This window comes from Monodelphis domestica, chromosome 6, assembly GCF_027887165.1.
Source record: "Monodelphis domestica isolate mMonDom1 chromosome 6, mMonDom1.pri, whole genome shotgun sequence".
NCBI classification, from domain to species: domain Eukaryota; kingdom Metazoa; phylum Chordata; class Mammalia; order Didelphimorphia; family Didelphidae; genus Monodelphis; species Monodelphis domestica.
Window position 1 is genome coordinate 177174055 of NC_077232.1, and position 23547 is coordinate 177197601.

Sequence of the window (23547 nt, forward strand, 5' to 3'; positions counted from 1 at the left end):
GGAAGCATTCCCTAAATTTGTCTTTTGTTCTCTCTCTTCTTGTCTAGCCTGAATACCTGTTTCCCTAATTTGACTCCACTCATTCATCCACTTGTTCGTTCATCCATTAATCTATTTATTTATTCATTCATTAATTTACTCTACTTATTTATATGGTTTATATTGGCTCATCTACCAATTTGGCCTTTCCTTTTATACCACAAACCAGGACTTAATCTTCTTTGCCCAATGTTTGCCTTATCCTCATATGAAGCTCAGAGGTAAGGCGACTTATCCATCCATCACCATATAGCTAGTAAGTTTCAGAGACTGGCTTTAAACTCAAATCACCCTGATTCCAAGTCCTTAATTCTGCCCCCTCTACTTCTGTGGAGTCTTGACACGCTGTCTCTGGCCTATGTTGTTGAATCTGTGCATAAGACTAGAGCGTTTATTATTTTTTCCCATTTTTAAAATTCTTCCTTTTAATTTTTCTCTCACCTTCTGCTGACATTGGCTCTGTCTTCCTGGTTTGAATGGTGACTGTGGATGGTTTGGAAAGGTCAGTCCCCTTTCTCCATACACCAATTTCTATAGAACCAGCACTTTCATCAATATGATATTCGGTGTTCTCAAAATACAGAACAGGTTCTGAAGAGACAAGGAGAGAAAATAGAGATATTCAATCCTGCAAACTTATTTTGCCTCTGAAAAAAACCAACTCTTCAGTTGGTGATTCTCAGTGTTGATCCCAGTAGCAAGCTGACAGTAGCTGGCCAGGTTCTCTTTTACATACTGTGGCTATTGGATGGACTAAAAAAATGGATAAAATACCACTTGCTTTTATTGTATTTCCATAAGGCTATGTAATGGAACCAGGCAAACATGTCATTCATATTTGGTTTTAATGAATTGATCCTTTTAAGGAAAAAATAGTTTTCTCTGTATTGGTAAGGTCCCTGTGGGAATTTGGTAAAACAGTTCTAAGATTGTAAGCATAGCAATTATTTGCAGAATAATAGGAGGGAGAATTTATAGAGATATCTAAGAGAAAAATCTCCTTATGATTAAGAAAACTCATATTTGGCATTTTAATTTAGATCTCTGAAGTAAAGGTGTTTTCCTGCATGCATTTATTTTTTTCTTAAGAAAATAGGAAGAAACAGAATTGGACTATTTAATTTGATTAAAGAAATATTTCTTTTTATTTTATTATTTTTTAAAAATTAATTAATTAATTAATTAAGAATATTTTCCCATGACCTCAACCCCCCACTTCATTTCTCCTTGAAACCCTTGTAACAAATATACTTAGTATAATATAACAAAATTTTAAATTGTTCATGTCCACACAAATATGTGTCTCATTCTGTATGTTTATCCATTACCTCTGTTAGGAAGTGGATAGGTCCCTCATTTGTTCTTTGGAAGAAGGTGAACCTTGATGTCTGTATCCATTATCACGAAAGCCAAATTATGGATGAGAGGACAGTGGGAAGCACAAGGCCTAGTGTTGGAATGAGGGCATTGCTATTTTGTGCTTTTTTAGGGAATTTTAAAAATTAAAATATTTTAATATAATTTTTATCTTTGAATATTCTTCCTTTCCTCCCAACAACTATTTTTAAAAAAGAAAGGAAGCCATTGGTATAACCACCCAATATATCAATCTTATCTCATAAAATATGCAATAATTCATACCCAAAGCTCCCCCAAACTTTGCAAAGAAGGGAGATAGTTGCATTTTCTCAACTCTTTTACAGAGCCAGCTTTGGTCATGGTAATCCATAGTTTTCAATTTTGTTTCTTTAAGTCAGGTCAAGACTACTAAGTGTCTCTGGTCAGTTTTGAACTCAGGAAGATGAGCCTTCTTGACTTTAGGCCAGTTGTAGCTATCTACTGTACCACTTTGCTGCCCTATATTGTTCATTGGGTTCTTCTAACTCAGTTTACATCATTTAATGCAAATCTTTACCAAAAAAAAGTCTTCAGAGGAAGAAATCTTGCCAAAATGTACCAGCCAGAAAGGCTTTCTTAATGGCTCTGCTTTCTGGTGATAAGGAAGTAGGTAGTGGCCAGCTATCTCTTGCTTTGCTATCATTTCTTCCCCTTATCATCCTTTGATTTATAATAGGCCCTCTTGCTTTTCATAGCACTATACCTAATTCATCATTGACAAACAATAAGTATCCAGCACAGTGTCCAGCATATGAGACATAAACTTCTGTAATTCTCCTCTTTGCTTCCTTAAGTTCTCTATTTGACACTGTTGAATATTCCTTCCTTCTTCATACTCTTTTCCTTAGGTCACATGAAACTTCATTCCTTTCCCCACTTTTTCCCATCTCTATCACTAGGATTTACTTTTTGGTTCAAATCCAGTGATTTTATTTGTATATGGAACTCCCAGCATGGAAACTCTACTCATGAAGATCAGACCTGAGATTAAATCCTATCTCTGAGCTATGTTAGCTATTGACAAATCATTTAACTTCCCACTTCTCCAGGCAGTCAACTCACTGTGACACTCTCAATGGGTTAATTCCAATTCATTTCCCCCAAACCCATCCCATTATACTTCTTTGGACAGAGGCCTAGGATGAGATTATAGTTTCCTGGTTTATAACTGTTCCCTGGGCCAAAGCAAATCATTTTCTGTCAGGTCCTGAGAGCTCATCTTTTATATCCTTCCTTTCCATTAGAAGGTGTGATGAAAGTCATCATTGAAATTTGCCCTGTGAAGGCTGTCCCAGTAGCCATTGCAATTTATTGAAGTAGCTTTATTATTTGGAATCTATACATGGAGCCAAAAAGGGGGACAGGGTGGGGAGAGATTAAATAGAAGTAGTTTATCTGGGAATGCATCGGATTAATAAAGGGAACAGTGACTGCAAAGGAAGCTATTTGAGATTGGTTTATTCTCTTCCTTCCTTTGCCTTTCATGTATTGCCAATAAAGGAACTATCCCTTTAACAGTGGACCGCTTAACTACAAAGCTCCAAACACAGGGCTTCTATCGCCCTCCTCTGCTCCCCCCAGTATCTTAGAGAATCCCTATTGAAGGACCTGATACTCTGTCAACACATCGCTCACTTCAATGCTGTTAACATTGTTTTTTGATAGGCTTTTCCTCTCTGAGATTGCTTACTTAATGGACCTCTTCCGCCCTTTTGCTTTTTTTGGGATACTTTTTAATTCAGATTTGGGATTTCATCATGGAACAGACAGCTATCCCCTTTCTTTGAGATTTCAGTTTGATGATGAAATAGCAAGATGTTTGCATCTCTATCTTCAAAGTTCATTCATGAATAACTAGGTTCTTTGTTCTGTCCCATATACTGAGAGATCACGCTTCCACGTAGAATATGACAATGATACAGAATCCAATGTCCTTCAAAGACGATTGAGGATCTGTTACAAAACCTTCATTGTATGAATGCCTAGAGAAAGCCGACATCAAAGGCTTGGCACTTTCTTCAGACTATCTGCCTTTTAGCTTCTGTACATAAACATATAGTCTACAGGAGATTTTTCTTGCTTCATGTTGCTACTAGGTGAAATAACAATTTTGCCTTAAAAATACTCGACAAGATTTTCAGCTCTTTAAGAGAAATTAAAAAAAATAATAGCTAATAGTTATACAGTACTTACTATGTCTTTGCAACTCAATGTTGGTGGGGTTGTGGAGAAACAAGTACACTCCATCCTTAGCCAAGGAATTGCAATTTTCTAGAATGGCTTTTGACAACAGTCACATAGTATATAGTAAAAAGAATAAAAAACAACCATGATTTTTGACCCAATAATTCTATTTTTGGAGATTATGCTGTATGTAATAGCGTAATATATATTATAAGAATAAATAAAAAAGGGCTTCTTATTCAAAGATTTTCATAGTATCATGTGATCACATAAAAGTAGAATCAACCTAAATATGAAACAAAATTGAACTGTGATATAGTTACCTAATGGAATACTATGGACATTTAAGACAGACAAATGGGGAGGAAGAGAAATAAGTTTGAAAAAAGCTTTTATGAAAAAAAATGCAAAAAAAAAACACCCAAAAACAAAACCCCAGGACTAGAATGAACTATTTACTAGCTATATCTATAGGAGACACAGTGAATGAGAATGAAGGGAGAGGAAAAAATCCTAATGATGGAAAAGAGAATGGCAGGACAAACTATGGCAAATGAATGGACTGGAATATGAGGGCCATAAAGAGTGATGAATATAAATAATTCAAAGAAAGAGGGATATTTGTATGAATGAATGCAGAATTAAATAAATAGGAATAGAAAGACAATCTATATAATGAGTAAAACAATGTAAATGAAAATCCACAAGAAAGAATCCAAACTCTGAGTACTTGAAAAAACAGTAACAGTCTTGAAGAACAGATAATGAAATGTTCTTCCCTCATCTCAGTAGAGATGGAGGGATCTTACTAGAGCACAATATTATAAATATTTGTGAATTAGGTTTTAAAAAATTTACTCTTGTTTAAAAAAAGAGGGGCATGGAGGAAGGAAGGGAAGGGTGTTTTCAGAAATTACTGTGATGTAAAAACAAAAAGTACCAATAAAACGAATTAAAAAAACCCCAAACTTATAGAAACTTACAGGGAGTAAATGAAATATTCTCATATTCATGTTGAAATGAATTAATTTAAATTTAAATACTTGTAAAATAGTTTTAATTGTTTTTATTGATGTTCACTTTTAGTTTTAATAAAACATTTTATTAGTAAGAAGGCATATAGCCCTTTTATCTAATGATGAGGTCAAACAGAGGCAGATAGTAGCCTCTTTTGAATACTAAAAATGAGCATAACCAGTTCTCAGAAACTGATAGTTGTAACATGTCAGAGTCTAGAACTACTTTAAAAGAACTAAGGTCATCACTGATATTAAATAAATCCCAGAAACATAGGGACTAGAATCTTAGTTCCATTACCAACTATGTGACTTTGTGCAAGTAATTTAAAATTTGTGGGCTTCTACTATTATAAAAATTTAATGGCTGGACTATGATATAATTAAACCATCCCAGAAATATTTTTTGTACATTATTCTTAAAAGTCTTCTAAGAAGATTATATGCAATGTAATATTTATTTGGAAAGGAAATGGGAATTGGAAAATGGAGGATAATAAGGGAGGTTTGTATGAGGGTAAGGAGGAGTTAAGGGGAAAGAGGGAACACTGTTTGGTGAAGCAGTGGAGGAAGATGCCCCCTGCTGAGAGGAAGCAGCAGGGGTCGGATAAGGACTCTTTGTCCTGGAATGATTGAGCTGAAGTTCAGCTCCCTCTATGACCAGAAAAGATAGTCTACTTAATTGCGAATTCAAATAACATTAAGTTTAATAACTAGTTGGGATTGGAGTTTTTCTCAGCTTCAGACCTGAGGCCAGGCCCCAGAGGCTGGCGGAGAGTTTGTCCCACTCCTGTCTACTCTCCTTGTTCTAATTCAGAATCTTAGCAGTACACAGAAAGCAAACAAGAACAATTCTAACCTTCAGAAGCCTGTGTCTTTGGGCTGAACCAAGAAGAGCATGCCACTCCAGACTGGGCTGAAGAAGCTCCACCCTCCTCCAACAGTCTTCTCCAACCTCCAGACCCCAGTCTTCCCCCCCCCCTTCCCAGGAAGGAAGTGCTAGTCACAAGACCCAACTGCCACTCCCAGTTGGCCCTTCCCCCACACAAACTATTAGTCTAGCTTCCTTTTCACAACAACCTTCCTTGGCAATATATTCAAATATAGCAAAATTCTTCCTTTTCTTCCATCTAGATGATTACAGCTGCAATATAGCTCAAGTCCTAACTGACATACTGACTAGTTGCTTAATATCTCAGTGATTTTGGCTACTCTCTAAGACTATAACTTGAAGAGAAAGTGTCTGCATTAGTAGAGGAAGTTTTCTCATCTAGTTGTTGCCTATACCAGGGAAATCCCAAGTCTAGTCCCCATTTCCTATCCTTATTCCTATCTTTCCTTTAATTTTGCACATACAGGATATATAACTACAATGGATCTTAGAAATAATTCACCTAAGCCATTTATTTTATGAATGGGAAAACTGAAGAGTATCCAAGGTAGTCAGAAGTATGTGGGAAGAGTACCATTTTTTTAAGGACTCTGACTCAAAAGGCTAGTTTCCCCCTAAAAGATAATGAACCTGTCTTTAAGCCATAATTGGTCTAGGGGACTAACTGTTGACATAACTTCTGGGTTACCTAAGTAAAAAAGCCAGCTCATGAAGAGTTCCTCAGACTGGACCCATGCTTCTGACCAGGTGAGGCACCATGACATATATAGAAACATGGCAGCTATGCCCAAAAGAATCAATGCTGTATAATTGATGGTATTCTGTCCATGCTATTGTTACCTAGATCTCCTTTTGTTAAAGGTTGGAAGAACTATGACTTTCTTGTTTTAGTCTGATTTTAAATCTAAATCACTGGATTGAACAAAGAATAATTAGGATTTGGCCCCATGTTGTTTGTTTCCTAATTTGGTGTTTTTCTTTATTATTGTCCTTTGGAAAACAAAAACTACAACAACAACAATGATAACAGAGCTTGGTTCCCTCAAATATTTGAAGTCTATGATTCATTCTAATTCCTCTGGAGGGTGGTGGTGGGAAGCTGCCTTTCAGAATTCTGGGCAGGATAGTAAGTTTGAGCTAATCAGCAAATGAGAAATGACTAAGGCTGGAGTGAGGTGGGGGTAAGGAGTGGGGGGTAGGGGAGGAATGATATTTACCACACTACAAGAATGATACCAGTGTTTTTGGGAGCAGCCACCCTAGTCCAGGGTCCTCCACCTCAGACAATAGTGCAACATGTAGCTTGGTTGGAGTGATGAGTTATAACTAGGAATTTTTATACTTGGGTTAAATGCTGCAAACTAAGGTCAGAGTAAATATGTCCTCAGCTGGAGAAAGGTTTTGGGGCAAAACAAAGACTCTGGAACACTGGAGTGATGCTGCTGCTAGCAAGGTCACTTCTGAGAGGAGAAGAATTCATCCTAGTTCACCATCTGGCAGATTTCTAGTTGATTTTAGGGATAGGGATACGTACTGGACTTGTGATTTCATCAATAGAGAGAACTCTTGGATGAGTAAACCTCCTCTACCAATGTAAATTGGTGCAGGGGATAGACTGCCCTGCCTGAAGCCAGGAAGACTCCTTTTCTTGAGTTCAAATCTGAACGTAGACACTTTCTAGCTAGGTGTCCCTGAGCTGGAGAAGGAAATGACAAACCACTGCAGTATCTTTCGTAAGAAAATCTCAAATGGGGTCACAAGGAATCTGATATGACTGAAACAAATGAATAATGGCAACAACCAATGCAAGTCAGGATCTTCTCTGTAAGCTATAGCACTCCTTGGCAAATCTTTTCCAGAGTTTTAGTGCCCAGAGGGCAAATTCAAGCTGTCTGTGATCTCCCAGATTACCAGAGAGTTGAAGGAGAAAATGCTTATTTTGGGCATCTGGACAGAGGGGTGGGGCATGCAAATATATCTTTGGGTGCCAGGGATAGGGGGAATGGAGCAGCTCCCTGAGTGCCAGCTCTGCAAGTGTGCCATGTCTTTGCCAATGCTGCCTAGAGCATGAAGTGGTTCAATGACTTGCAACAGGGTTATATAACAGTATGTGTCAGAGGCAAGACTTGAATCCAGCTTTTCCTGGTTCCTAGGTCAGCTTTCTATCTTACTTGCTATACCACAACCGTCTTTCTTCATAATATTTTATTTTACACTCTCTACCTCAAGTGACTTAATCACATTATACCTCCATTACTGTCTGTGTAAAATGGGGAATACTATAATCCCATTAGATTGTAAATTCCTTGAGGGCAGGGGCTGCCTTTTGTCTCTTTTGTATCCCCCAAATTTAGCACAATGCATGACACGTAGAAAGCTTAAATAAATGCTTATTGATTAATTCAATGATGCTTCCTATTTTTAAATAGTTATTTTGGCTAACTAGATGGCAAATTCTTGTGTTTCTAAGTTGCTGCAGGATAGCAATTGCTATAAGCACCCTCTACATTTGGCATCCTCAAAATTCAGCATCTTGAGATAATATATCAGCTGCTCAGGTCTAGTTATGGGTCCCAAATGAGTGAATACCTACTATACTGTCCCTATGGTCCTGTTGGATTTCTATGAAGCCTCTGGTAGAATGCCTGCTCTCTACTGAGAGACTGAGTGTTCCAGAGAAGTAATTCTGATTCAAGAGTCAGTTTAGTAAAAAAAAAAAAGTATTTAGAAAGAATGCTGAAAGTAGTTTTTCTTCTATTATCTGCTTTTTTCTTTTAGCTTGGTAGCCCCCAGTTTTTAGTGTTTTCCAGCACCCCAATTACTGGGTAATTTTATTATATATATATACATATATACACTCATATACTTTATTTGTTTTATATACATTTTATGGTTACTTCCTCATTCCCACTTTCGCCTTCAGAAGAACAACTGCTCTTTGGTGGGAAGGGGTTCTCTTGTTTTTATTTTTGTGTCCCAACAATTAGCACAGTGCTTGGCCCATAGTAAGGATATAAAGTTTACTTACATAGTAAATGAATCAACATGGTGAATGCTGATTGATGGATTGAGAGATTCTAGTTCAACTCTCTCATTTTGTAGATGGGAAACTGAGGCCCAGAGAAGGAAGTGACTTGACCAAGGTCACATAAGCATCAGAATCAGGAATTGAATCTAGGTTTGCTGACTCTAGAGTGAGTACTCTTTATTCAGGTTTCCATAATGCTTCCTTCCATACAATAGATGACAGAGATAAATCCTTTTAAATTGAACTCCACAGAGAAGACTGGAGAACATGGATTTCTATGACCGAGTCTCATTTGGATTTATTTTCTTCAGGATTATTGTTGTTCATCCTTCATTTTAGAAGAGAACCAATGACATGATTTTTCTTAATATCACTTGTTTTAACTAGGGCATAAATTAGACATAAAGTGAGGCAGGCTTGTCCAGTCATCAGCCTTACTCTCTCTTCCAGATTCATTGAAGTCTACTGGCAAGGCAAAAGTCAGAATGACTGGTGAAGACTGGGTAGGCAGTGGATGTCTTTGGCATCTTTGACATCTGACCAAGCTCTGAGCACTCCACAATTTCTCTTTCAGCTGTCTTTGTGCCCATTGGAACAAATTATTTTCATCTGCCCATTCCCCCAAGGGAAGTTTTTACAGGCTTGGGGCAGATGTTTCCCCAACTCACTGATGGGTTTGAGGCCTGTCAGATGGGACTTTTCAGGATAAATTGGTGTTCTACTCTGCTAAGATATTGGATCCCTTGGAGTATTGAAGTGTAAATTTTTATTAGTGAACCTTGATTCCTTTTATTTTTTTCTCTCTACTCAACTATGCTTCAAAACCAATATAGTTGAGACCATCTCCAAAGATGCAGGAACCTTTATGGTCTTGAGTAATATCAGAGGATTAGACAAGATAACTTGGTAGACCAATTTCAGGGAGATGGCCAAGAGACACGGAGATGGAAATGGAGAGAAATAGAGAGAGATGAGGGCAGGGAAGAAAGGAAGAGAAAGTGAGGGGGAGAAAGAGAAAGGAGAGAGGAGGGGGAAGCAAAAGAGAAGAGAGGAAAAGAGAGAGGAGAAATGAAGAAAGGAAGAAAGGAAGACAGAAATAGACAGGGAGGCCAAAAATAGGTGGAAAAGAAGGGGAGAAAGGGAAAGGAGACAGGAGGGGGAAAGAAAGAGAGAAAAAAGGAGAGGGGGAAAAAGAGAAAAATAAGGAGAAAAAAGAAGGGGAGAGAGAGAGGGAGGGAGGAAAGAAAGAGGGAGAGACAGAGACAGAGACATAGAGACAGAAACAGAGAGATAGAGAGACAGAGAGACAGAGACAGAAACAGAGAGATAGAGAGACAGAGAGACAGAGAAAGGGGCAGAGAGAAGACTGGAGAGGTAGGGGTGTGTGGATATTGGGTCTGAGAGTGAGTGTGGAGAATAAGAAAAAACCAAGAAAGACAGAGAAGAGTATATATGTTGTTGTGGGATTCTACCAGAAACTATCTCTAGTACCACTTAACCTTTGTTTTGTGCCTCTCATAATCATAACTGACATTTACATAGCATTTTAAAATGAGCAAAAAGTACTTTACATGCATTATCTCATTTGATCCCTAAAACAACCCTGTGAGGCTGAGAGACTTGCCCAAGGCATCTTTCTGTGCCTCAGTTCCTTCATCTATAAAGTGAGAGAGTTGGTCTTGATACACTTAAAATGTTTTTTTCATCTCTAAATCTGTAGTACTATGATCCGATGGTTACTGAGTAGTATCATACTCGTAGTATTAGACATGCAACCAGTTTCCTTGGAATCTTCACTCTCTTCTATCCTTTAAGGAGGAAAGCATTCCCAATTCAGCTATTTAGAAGATGAAATTACTCCATACTACTGTAAACCACTTATAAAACATTGGGCTCAGTTATCCCAGAGCTAATCTTGTTCCCGATTTTTGATTGGCTTTAGAATCGTCTTTCATTTGTCATTGTCAGGCTCCCCACTTCCCGTCTCCTTCCTTGTTTAATCTTCCTGGATTACCTTGGTCTTCTAGATATATTATGGGTTGGATGATTAATGAGCCCTTGGCATAGTATTTAATCAATTCTGTCTTGTCTATTATAGTCGATGACAGTTGGAAGTAAGTGCCCATTCTCTGATGAAAGGTCTATCCTAGGCTAATAATTCCCATCAGAGCCCCTGGAGTACCTATGTACCCACAGACACAGCTTCTGTAATATTCTGGAAATGCTTTGATTCCTGAGACAACTTGATATTTGGGCTCTATCGAACCAAAGAACATCAAGAAAAATCTTGGGGAGACTTTACTGGAGAAGAAGCTCAGGAATCTTTCAAACATAGAAAAAGTTAGCTTTTTCCTTTGGTTGATCTGTTCAATACCTTTTTGAAGCAGTCTTGAGGATGGCTTCCTCCAATTATCCTAAGGTTTATAGTAGGAAATATTATAATATGGTGCAATTTTTAAAAAAGGGTCAGGAGGAATCTCGGCAGCACATTCTGCTGGGTGCTGGGGACATAAAGATGGAAATGGCAGTCTTTCTCTCAGGGAGCTTCCATTTAATGGTGAGGGTAGGGGGAGACATATATACAGATGACAATGATTCAGGGGAAAATGAAACTCATATTGGAGAGTAATTTGTGCACTGCCAGGCAGTTAAGTGTATAGAGAACCTGGCTGGAAATCTGAAAGACCTGTCTTCAAATCTAGTCTCACACACCTACTAGTTGTGTGACCCTGGATAAGTCACTTAACCTTTGCTTGCCTCAGTTTCCTCAGCTGTAAAATGGGAATAATAACACCTATCCTCACAGTTATTATGAGGTTCAAATGAGATTATTATATATTTTTTCTCTAAACTCTTACTTTCTGCCTTAGTAACAGCTCTATGACAGAAGGGCAAGGGCTAGGCAAACTGAGATAAGTGATTTGTGCAGGGTCACACATCTAGGAAGTATCTGAAGTCAAATTTGAACCCAGGACCTCACAACTCTAGGTCTACAATTCTATCCACTATGCCACGTACCTGCCCCTGAGGTAATTTTTATTTTGTTATTTTTTCCCCATGGTTACATGATTCATATTGTCTCCCTCTCCCCTTTCTTCCCCCTATCTGGAGCTGACAAGCAATTCCACTGGGTTATATGTGGATTAGCACTCAAAGCCTATATTTTTTATTTTATTTTATTTTTAATTTTTTCCCTGAGGTAATATTGGCAGAGTAGCTGGCACATAGTAGGTGCTATATAAATGTCGGCTGCTATGATGATGACAATTATAATGATGATGCCAAAGTGCTATGAGAAATGAGAAGAGATCACCTTCACTTGTGGTGGAAAGCCCAGAACAGACCTTTCCTCAAAACATGGTCAAGGAAGGGAAACATTGATCGGTTAATTAGTCATGAAGGGAGGGAGAGGTTTTAATGGGCAGAAATGGAGTGGAGGGGAGCAAAGGGGGACAAAGTGCTTCCTGATTGGGGGGTCTAAAGAAATTGTGGTGCACAAATGGAAAATGCCTGAGACTGTACAAAAATGGGGAATATGAAGAATTCAGAGAAGTACAGAAAGACTTATATGAATGGACACCAAAGGTCATAAGTAGAGTCAGAAAGATAAGGACAACAATACAGAAAGACAAAAAAGAAACTGGGCACTGATTCCAATAACCAAGAAGAGCTGAGAAACGACATATCCAACTACATGTCTTTCCTCTCTTCCATGCAGAAGTGGGAGTCCATGGGTAAGGTGTATCACATATCTTGTCAGATATGGTAGATGTGTTGGTTAGTTTTGCTGAGCTTGTCCCCCCCACCCCCCTTTTATGTAAATTCCTTAAAAAAGGGAAATCTCTCCTGGGTTTCCACCAGCATAATAATGGCCAAAATAAAGTGTGTTATTTGTGTACATCTCTCTCTCCACCTCTCCCATGAAATGGAAAGATCTCTGAGAGAAGGGACTATGCCATATATATCTTGGTGCTCCTGGCACTTACCATAATGAGAAGGTTCCTAAGTCTTTTACAAATTAGAACCATGTTAGAATATTTCTTACTATAAATCTAGGGTATTTGGAGGAAGGGACTTTGGAAGTCCTGACACTAGTGCATGGTGGCAATGATTAGACCAGGACAGCCCCCTCCCCCAGACCCGGGTGCAGGGCTTTTAAAGTTCCTAACATTTTGTCCTGAGACACAAGAAAGGGCCTTGAAGATCCAGAACTTTCAACTTTGAAGAGCCAGGGGGAATCTAATGCAGTACAGAAACTCAGGAGACCCAGGGCAAGCAGGGCTTACCATCTCATCTAAAAGCACAGTAGGGATGCAGAGCCAGCACTGGCCCAAAGCCCTAATTTAGGACCTAAAGCTGGAGAGATAAGTAAATCAAAGAAAACATCTACCAGCATCAAAACCAATTATAAATGTAAAGACCGCCCCCCCCCCAGGAGAAAGCCCATTCATAACAACTACAAGCCACAAAGCAACAAGAAAAATGGCTTCTTTTGCAAGTACAACATGAGTAACTAGGAGAAATGAAGCAAGAACTAAAAACTGCAATAAATGCTCATAAAAAGAAGGGGATGGTAACAAATAGCTCAAAAGAGAAAGTGCTACAACAGTATCCAAGGAACAGATTCCTTAAACACTAGAATACGCCCAATTGAATTTGTGACTGTGAGAAGCAAAACATATTAGACCTAAACCAAAGACTGAAAAAGGAGAAAATGTAAGCTATTTGGTATTTAAAAAAACAAACAAAAAACCCCCCAAAAAACAACAACTTACCTGGAAACTAGGTCAAGGAGAGATAATTTTAGAGGCATTAGACTCCCAGAAAACTGATAAGACAAAAAAGCCTGGCCCTTATATTTCAAGAAATCATAAATGAAAATTGCTCAGATCTATTAGAACCAGAGGGCAAAGTGAAAATAGAAAGACTCCATTCATCATTTCTGATAGAAACTTCAAAAGGAAAATCCCAAGAATGTCTTAGGTGAAATCTAGAGCTCCTGGATCAATGAAAAAGATGCTACAATTAGACAGAAAGGAGTACATATTTGCAATCGTACGTGTCTTGCATTCTGCATATATGAAAACATTCTTTTGTTGTTTAAGTTTAGTTTAAAAATAGGGGGGAAATCATTCAGATTAAGATATTTAACTTGAGATTTTCATTCTGAACAAGTTGTTTAAATGTTTTGTTGAACTTTTTGCAAGATTCTTCTTCTGGAAGGAAGAAGCATATAAATCTACCAAATGTAACCCCACTTCACTGCCTTCTGTCATGTTCTTCCCTTGGCTGTTCCCTAAACAATGTGCCTTTCCACATCTATGTCTTGAAATTCTCCACCACGTTGTTGTATTCACTGTACCCTGTACCTAGAATCTCCATCCTCCCTTCTTTCTGGAAAGCATTCCCTGATCTCTTCCATCTAGACCTAATCAATCCCTCCTCAGATCTCTCACAGAGCTGAATTCATCCTTCTCTTTGGAATTTCCTCAGAGTCATCAGACTCACATTCAGAAGGCTGGAGTTCAAGTCCTAGCTCTTTACATGAGCATGGGCATGCCAATTCATTTTTCTGGGTCTCAGTTTCTTCAAATGCAAAATGGGGCTAACCAACCCTTCCTCGTCTTTACAGGGCAGTTACAAAGAAAGCACTGTGGAAGTGTGACTTATGAAGAAAAATCTCTATTTGGCATTGTGTTTATTGGTATATAGAATCTGGCCCTCCTACTAGGGTTTAAGCTCCTTGAGAGTGGGTACTGTATCTTTTTTTTTTTAACTCTTACTTTTTGTCTTAGAATTGATACTGAGTATTTGTTCCAAGGCAGAAGAGTGGTAAAGGCCAGGCAATTACCCTTTAGTGACTTCCCTAAAGTCACACAGCTAGGAAGTGTAAGATAAGATAAGAGACATTCCACATCAAGGAGAGAACAGTCTTTGACAGAGACTAGCTGAAGAGAGAGTAGGGGAGGACCAAGAAGAAAAAACTGAGAATTCTAGGAGAGAATCAGAAGCTTGAAGACTAACTAGCAACTTCACTTCCAGCTGGGAGCCTGAGGAGGGAGGTGGATTTCTTAGGCTGAGAAGAAGTCTGTTGCTTTGGAGATTTCCTATCCCTTCTGAACTCTGGAATACCTCCACACAAACTCTCAGTGACAGCAGTCTTCAGTGGGAGTGTGGATTGGGACTCCTGAAGGGCGCCATCCACAGATCCCTTCTTCCAAGGATTTCTCTTGCTCTCTCTCTCTCTCCCTCACCTGTCCCTGGACTTATATTCAAGTTTTAGTTAGCTTAAGAGTAGGGACTAAAAGGCAGTAGGCAAGCAAGATGGATCAAGGCTGAGAAGCCTTGAACCCCAGACTTTGGAGGGCCAACCTGCTAGAGGGGACAATTTGTAGAGCTTCCATGTTTACCCACTTTCCTATCTGACATCCTTGCCACCCCTTCCCTGCTTGAACCCAAATAAATCACCTGATATTTAAGATTTAGGTCTGGGCCAGTCTCTAAACAACACAGTTAAGGGGATTAAAGATTTAGGGAGAGTCACACCTCTCCCCCAAAGGGGGTTGACTTCTAGATCCCAGTGATTTAAGATTGCCTCACCCAAGGAACTGACATCTTTCCTTGGCAGTTGAGTAGTTCCAAGACCAGGAAGGGGACTGACAGTGCCCCCAGGGGAAGCAGAGGCATAAGAAACCATCTTGCCTCTCAAGGATAGATTAGACCAGAGGAGCCTTAGGCTCCTCTCAGGGAGGCATCTTGCCATTTTACTGAGACACTCCCTCTCTGGTCTCCTGTCCTCCATCTCCCAGAAAACATTCTCTGGGGAGACATACTCCCCTTTCAAGGAGACAGGGCTTAGCTTATCTCCCCCCAGACAGAAGGAAGGAGAAGAAGGATCTCTTCACTCTCTCAACCCCATTCCCTCTTTCTCCCCATCATCACTATCCCTTCTCCAAATCCTTCCATTACAAGTGGCACCTCAGTTAGAGAACAAAAATCCACCATTGGAAGTTACTGACAGAAGTGACTGGGGGGAGGGGTAGCCATCTTGTTACACAGAATCCTGTGAACAGAACTCCTAGTAGGAAAAGGGCTTAGAGGTAAATTCAAACAAACAACTTTTTTTTCCTGTGGGGAGGCTTGTACAAGAAAAAGGCGTGAAGGTGGGATACATTGATATATAAGATGTACCTGCAGAGTGCTACTGATAATGGCACACCTGTACTACTCACTTTTTGGGATGCTAACTAACATAATTTCTGAGGTTACAGGGACAGCACTGAACATGACTAAGTCCTGGGAGCAAATAACATTCAGAGATAACAACCTTATGGCCAATGGTTCCTGCCATTTATGGGTCTGTAATGATGGCATGGAAAGTCTACAACACTGTAAAAAGGGGACTTAGAGTGATCATGGACAAGGGTGACAACAACACTGGCAGTAAACTAGAGAGAGTACTTTCTCAAATGGCTTCCATGACAGAAATGTACTAAGATGTCATGACCAAGATAGACAAGTTGGGGATGGGAAAGAACACTATGGCAAACACAGATACTGACAAAGACAATAATACTGGGGAAGTTACATTAACTGCTTTGACTGTGGGGCTCTGCATAGAGAAAACAGTGGTAGACAAGCAAACCAACACAGAATCCACACAAACAAGAGAGGGCTACAGGGGCACAAAAGATCATGCATCTGCAGGATTTCGCAAAAATAATCCAAGATTCAGGCATCATTCATATGAAAGTTCACAAACTGTTTTCAGCCCTGGACTTGGAGATACTTCGCAAACAAATGCCCCGTTTTTGCTTGAAACCTTTCAAATGTGTAAAGGAGCTGAAACAGACCTTTAAATTATTTGAGCCAAATTTTGAGGATACTGAACTTTTATTGCGAGAATTTTTTACTCCCCAAGAGCAAGCCCAATTCATTAGAAAGATGAGGGAGGATCCAAATCTTACCAGTTGGCCAGAATATTATGGAGATATAGAATTTTCTAGATCCCAGAACTTAACTTACCTTAAAAAAACCAGAGAAGATTTACTAGAAGCAATTCAGTCATTCTGTGTTCACCCAAATGCATGGGGCAAATTTGAGTGAATCAGACAAGATCCCAAAGAGAACCCTTCCATCTTTTTAGACAGGCCCCTGGGGAACACAGAGTCCATTTTAGGATACCCCCAAGATAGTGAGCAAACAATACCACATGTAAAGAGGCAATTTTTAAGGGGATGTAATAGCACTATTAGGACCTTCATTCAGAACAACTGCCCCACATACTAATCTCTCATGCTGCAAGAACTGAGGGATTCTGCAACCTACTTGCATGAAACAAATTCAGAACAGCAGAGGGAGAAGGATGACTAGATCAGGGATTTAAAGCAAAAATTAGATGAGGCTAAGGAGTCACTAAAACAAAAAGAGATAGAGGAAGTTAAAAATTTGGCAACAGTAAGAACTTTCAAACAAGACCTCAATACCAGCAAAGAGGTCAAGGGGCTGCAAGAAAATACTTTTTATGCAACAAAATCAGTCACATAGTTAAATTCTGTCCCCTGAAGTCACAATATGAGCAAGGAAATAACAGGAAATCACATTACAATAACAATTACAATCAAAATATAAATAATTACAGGGAAAACAGTTACTACAATACTTAAAAACCAAAATGCTGTGACCATTGTGAGCTCAGAAATCAAAATACCCCAGATTTGAAAGCAATGCTAAGCCTAGGTATGCAACAGTGATTGCAAAAGAAAATGCATAGAAGCCTGAAGAGGGCCATTAAAAATGGTACAAGGGTGCAATTCAGGGGCTACTACACATAAGGTGCTGAAAGAGTTCTTAGTGGAGGAAATAGAATCTGGGGAGGCAGAGATCAAAAACAAACTTAAAACAGTTGGAAAGAGAAAAGGAAGAGAGAGAATGGCAAAAGGAGATATCAGACATGAAAGATAAAATCTTTGAAACATACAGGGGCACACACGAGAGTAATGGAATGAACAAGGAACAAATCAAGAGACACTTAGAGAATTTTCTGACATGCAAATATGGGTTGGGAACAAGCAACATAAGGATTCCTCACAAGTCCTCACATCACATCCAGCATCACAACAGAAAAATTAGCAAAACCAAACCTTTTATTGATTCTGCAAACCCCAAAGAGAAGGAAATAGGTAAAAAGCAAGAGAAAGTCCAAGAAAAGTCCAGGGTTACAGATTCTAGCATGCAAGAATGTATACCGCCACATTCTGAAGAGCTAGGGCAAGGTTCTGTACAAGGGAAACCAAGAGATTGTGAACAAAAGTCCAAATTAGATCCAAATGCAAAAAACTTTTCCCCAAAACAATAGCTAGTCTACAACCCTCAAGTAACAACGTAGAATCAAACAGTGGTCTCAAACCACTGCAAGAGATCACTGGGAGAAAGAACTGGGAAGGGGAGGGCAATGTCTTTCCCACAGCCCAGTACTTTCCTCCAGGGAGATGGGTGAGAGTGGATAGAAAGAAGATCAAACAACTTTACTTTTTTCTAGATAATGGTAACACTGAACTTACGCAAAAACAAGAAGCAGCTTTGTCACATGTTGCGGTAGAAAGCCAGAGAAACCTAACACTGAACAATCTGCACATGAGTAATTCAATAAGGGACACAAGCAGGAATGCAAAAGATTGCACATAAACACTTATAACACCCAATGCAACATCAAACTATACAAATGAAAAGCAAATCATGATAGCTTCACAAAACAGGGTAGAGAATCAACATCTAACAGAAGGGGAGACATGTTTACAAACTGAATTCATGGGTCTAGAACAAGAAATCATTGGGGAAGATTTAGTTCAAGGTATGGAAAACACAGAATCACTGAATGCAATGGTCTGAGGCCAGATTTGAACCCAGGATTTCCAGTCTCCAAGTCTGGCTTTCTAACCAGTAAGCCACCTGGCTGCTCCTGCAGGTATTGTATCTTATTAATCTTTTTATTCTCTAACTATTTTGCACAGGGTCTTGCACATAGTAGGAGTCTGATGCTTATTTGAATAGTAAATAGCAAATGGATTCTAGATTATTTAAGAATATATTAATAAAAATTTGAAAGTCGCTAACTTTTCCTCTTTGTTCTCATTCCATTTGTTGCAATCTTTTTTGTTAGTTAATCACAGTCACAGAAAAGAAAGGATAAAATAACAGTAACTTACATCTGCACATCATGGGAAAGTTTACAAAGTGCTTTCCATACATTATGTTTCTTGAGCTTCCTCAACATGATAGGATATGTACTACAAGTATTATTATTCTCAGTTTAGAGAGTAGAAAACTGAGGTTTGAAAATGTTAAATAACTTGTCTGTCCATGGTCAGCTAGTCATTAAGAGAGGAAGGATTTGAACCCAGGTCTCCCCAAATTTTTAAAGGGTGAATTTCAGAAGAGTTCTTTCAATTCAGTTCAAGTGGAGCTGCTGAATATAGTGGAATGGGTTGTTTTGCTACATACAAGGGACTCAGTTCCTTGGAAATCTTTAAGCAGAGGCTGAATGATCTTTCACACCAATGTCAGAGAGGGCATTTTCTCATTGGAAAGATTAGACTTAGTGAACTCCAAGGTCCCTTCCAAATCTATGATTCACTGATGCTAAAAATCAATTTAATTCAATTCAACTATCATTTATTGGAGGTGTACCATATATAAGACACTGACTATGCTAAGAACTGAAGAGCTGTCCAACATCGTCATTTACAGATGAGGAAAGGGACACTCCAAAAAATGAAGTGTTTGCCCAAAGTCATTTAGGAAAAAACAGCAGAGCAAGGACTTGAAGCTAGGTCCTGTCTTGACTCCCAATCCACTGCTCTCTTTGGTGCGCCATACTGCTTTTCTGTCTATATGCAGAAGACAAGAATTTTAAAAATAAAGAAGGGGAAATAAGAAAAGTCTAGGAGTGGTACATAATTTTAAAGAGGATAGAAGTATATGAGAGGTACACACAAAGCATTATTAGGAGTTATTAGATTAATTCTGGCTGGAGGGATCTGGGAACTGAATATTTCCCAGTTTGCACCACTGGCAGAGCTAAAATTAAGATAGTGTGACTGGTGCTTTTCATTCAGAGTACCAAAATGTAGAGACTATTGGTAACATTGTTGTAGAGTATGCTTCCTTTCTTCCTTTTCTTCCTCTTTTTTTTAAACCCTTATCTTCTATCTTAGTATCATTTCTAAGACAGAAGAATGAGAAGGGCTAGGAAATCAGGTCATGAAGCTAGAAAATACCTGAGAATAGATATGAACTCAGGTCCTCCTGAATCACACCTGCTGTTCTATTCCTGTGCTACCTAGAAACCCCTTCTTCCTTTCTTTTTCCTCTTAAATTGGATCCCAGTGAGTTCTTTCCTTCATTAGAGGTAAGGTCTCCCTTTTCATCTTTGATACTGTTAATTTGGTTTTCTTCTTTCCTTTTTTAAATTAGATTGACCAGTACTTTGTCTATTTTATTTTTTCAAAGTACCAGCTTCTAGTCTTATTTATTAATTCAATAGTTCTTTTATTTTCAATTTTATTAATTTCTCCTTTAATTTCTGGATCTCTAATTTAGTTTTCATCAAAGCAAAAGGACATGACCTTTTGCTTTGATGAAAACTAAATTAACAGTATCAAAGATGAAAAGGGAGACCTCACCTCTAATGAAGAGGAAATTAAGACAATCATTAAAAAGTATTATGCCCAATTATATGGCAATAAATATGGCAATCTAGGTGATATGGATGAATATTTACAAAAATATAAATTGTCTAGATTAACAGAAGAAGAAATAGAATACCTAAATAATGTTATAGCCAAATTCAAAAACAATCAGATGAAAGAAAAGATATTACAAGCTGCCAAGAAGAAGCCATTCAGATACCATGGAAACATGGTGAGGTTAACACAGGATCTGGCTGCCTCCACACTGAAGGACCGAAAGGCATGGAATATGATATTCTGGAAAGCAAGGGAACTAGGTCTACAACCAAGAATAAAATACCCATCAAAACTGACTATATTCTTACAGGGGAAAGTATGGTCATTCAACATAACAGAAGAGTTCCAAGCATTCATAAATAAAAGACCAGACCAAAATAGAAAATTTGATGTCCAACCACAGAACTCAAGAGAATCATCAAAAGGTAATTAAAAAAGAGGGAAAAACAAACAAACAAAATAACAACAAATTTTTTAAAGAGTCTCAATAAGTTAAAATGATATGTATCCCTATAAGAAAAGAGGTCATTGGTAACTCTTAAAAACTGTTGCTATCACCTGGGTAGCTAGAAGAATTACACTTAGAGGGAACAGTAACAAACTGTATAGGATGAAAGGACAAGACATAAATAGGTATATAGATATATGCATGCATAAATACATATACATGTGTATGTATATATATATACACGACTAGAGCTAAAAAAAGAGGTTATGACTAAAAGAAATGGGAAAAGAAACAAATGGGGGTAAATTTATATGTCACAAAGAAGCTCATGGTGGGAGGGGGGAGAACATTGATACACTGGAAGGGTAAAGAGGTTGGAGATAGGAAATACTTAAATCTTACATACTTTGAAACTGACCCAAAGAGGGAAGAACAATTGAATCCATTGGGGAAGAGAATAGATTTGCGCCCTATAGGGGAGTAGAGGGGTAAAAAATGGACTGGTGGGGAGGGAAGCAGTACAAGGGAGGGAGAGGGTGAGGGGGAAATTTTAAAAAGACTACAGGGGAAAATAAGGGAGGGAATAAGAAGGGAGGGGGGTACAAAGGGAAGTAAAATAAGGGGGGGATCTAGGGGGGCTGACTATAAACAAACATTGGTGTAGAAGGAAATAGTGAAAGAAGAAAAGGCAGGGCCAGGAGTAGAAATCAAAATGCTGGGAAATACACAGTTAGTAATCATAACTCTGAATGAGAATGGAACGAACTCACCCATAAAACGCAAGCAAATAGCAGAGTGGATTAGAATCCAAAATCCTACCATATGCTGTCTGCAAGAAACACACATGAGGAAAGTAGATATGCATAGGGTGAAAGTAAGAGGATGGAGCCAAATCTATTGGGCATCAAATGATAAAAAGAAGGCAGGAGTAGCAATCATGATATCGGACAAAGCCAAAATAAAAATAAATCTAGTTAAAAGAGATAGGGAAGGTAATTACATCCTGATAAAAGGCAGTCTAGACAATGAGGAAATATCTGTACTCAATATGTATGCACCAAATGTCAGAGCATCCAAATTTTTAAAGGAGAAACTAGAGGAGCTCAAGGATGAAATAGATAGAAAAACTATACTAGTGTGAGATCTGAACCTTTCCCTATCTGAACTAGATAAATCAAATAAAAAAATAAATAAGAAAGAGGTGAGAGAAGCAAATGAAATCTTAGAAAAATTAGAGTTAGTAGACATATGGAGAAAAATAAATAGGGATAAAAAGGAATACACTTTCTTTTCAGTAGCACATGGTACATTCACAAAAATTGACCATGTATTAGGGCACAAAATCATTGCAAACAAGTGCAAAAGGGCAGAAATAATAAATGCAACCTTCTCAGACCACAATGCAATAAAAATAATAATTAGTAAGGGAACATGGAGAGATAAATAAAAAAATAATTAGAAATTAAACAATATGATTCTCCAAAACCAGCTAGTTAGAGAACAAATCGTAGAAACAATTAATAACTTCATTGAAGAAAATGACAATGGTGAGACATCCTTTCAAAACCTATGGGATGCAGCCAAAGCAGTACTCAGGGGGAAATTTATATCCTTGAGTTCATATATAAACAAATTAAGAAGGGCAGAGGTCAATGAATTGGGCATGCAAATTAAAAAATTAGAAAGTGAACAAATTAAAAATCCTCAGATGAAGACTAAATTAGAAATCCTAAAAATCAAAGGAGAAATTAATAAAATTGAAAGTCAAAGAACTATTGATTTAATAAATAAGACTAGAAGCTGGTACTTTGAAAAAACAAAGTACTAGTCAGTCTGAAAGAAAAAAACCAAATTGACAGTATCCAAGATGAAAAGGGAGACCTCATCTATAATGAAGAGGAAATCAAGGCAATCATTAAAAACTACTACGCCCAATTATATGGCAAAAAATATGGCAATCTAAGTGATATGGATGAATACTTACAAAAATATAAATTGCCTAGACTAAAAGAAGAAGAAATAAATTACCTAAACAACCCCATATCAGAAAAAGAAATTGAACAAGCCATCAAAGAACTCCCTAAGAAAAAATCCCCAGGTCCAGACGGATTCACAAATGAATTCTATCAAACATTCAAAGAACAGCTAACCCCAATACTATACAAACTATTTGACAGAATAAGCCAAGAAGGGATTCTACCAAATTCTTTTTACGACACAAACATGGTACTGATCCCAAAGCCAGGCAGGTTAAAAACAGAGAAGGAAAACTATAGGCCAATCTCCCTAATGAATATAGATGCAAAAATCTTAAATAGGATACTAGAAAAAAGACTCCAGCAAGTCATCACAAGGTAGGATTCATACCAGGAAGGCAAGGATGGTTCAATATTAGGAAAACCATCCACATAATTGACCATATAAAGAAGCAAACTGACAAAATCACATGATTATCTCAATAGATGCAGAAAAAGCCTTTGACAAAATATAATATCCATTCCTATTGAAAACACTAGAAAGCATAGGAATAGAAGGGCCTTTCCTAAAATTAATAAACAGTATATAACTAAAACCATCAGCAAACATCATCTGCAATGGGGAAAAACTCGAAGCCTTCCCAATAAGATCAGGAGTCAAACAAGGATGCCCATTATCACCTTTATTATTTAATATTGTACTAGAAACACTAGCAGTAGCAATTAGAGAAAAAAAGAAATTGAAGGTATTAAAATTGGCAATGAGAAGACCAAGCTGTCACTCTTTGCGGATGATATGATGATTTACTTAAAGAATCC

General features: G+C 38.1%; 1 protein-coding gene across 1 annotated transcript in view; it reads right to left on the reverse strand.

Annotated features, from left to right (window-relative positions):
• FREM3 (FRAS1 related extracellular matrix 3) overlaps positions 1-23547 on the reverse strand; it is a 129014-nt gene that overhangs the window by 33047 nt on the left and 72420 nt on the right. The window contains exon 6 of the mRNA XM_056803807.1: positions 481-630. Coding sequence (XP_056659785.1) covers positions 481-630 — 150 coding nt within the window. The remainder of the gene's footprint in view (positions 1-480; positions 631-23547) is intronic.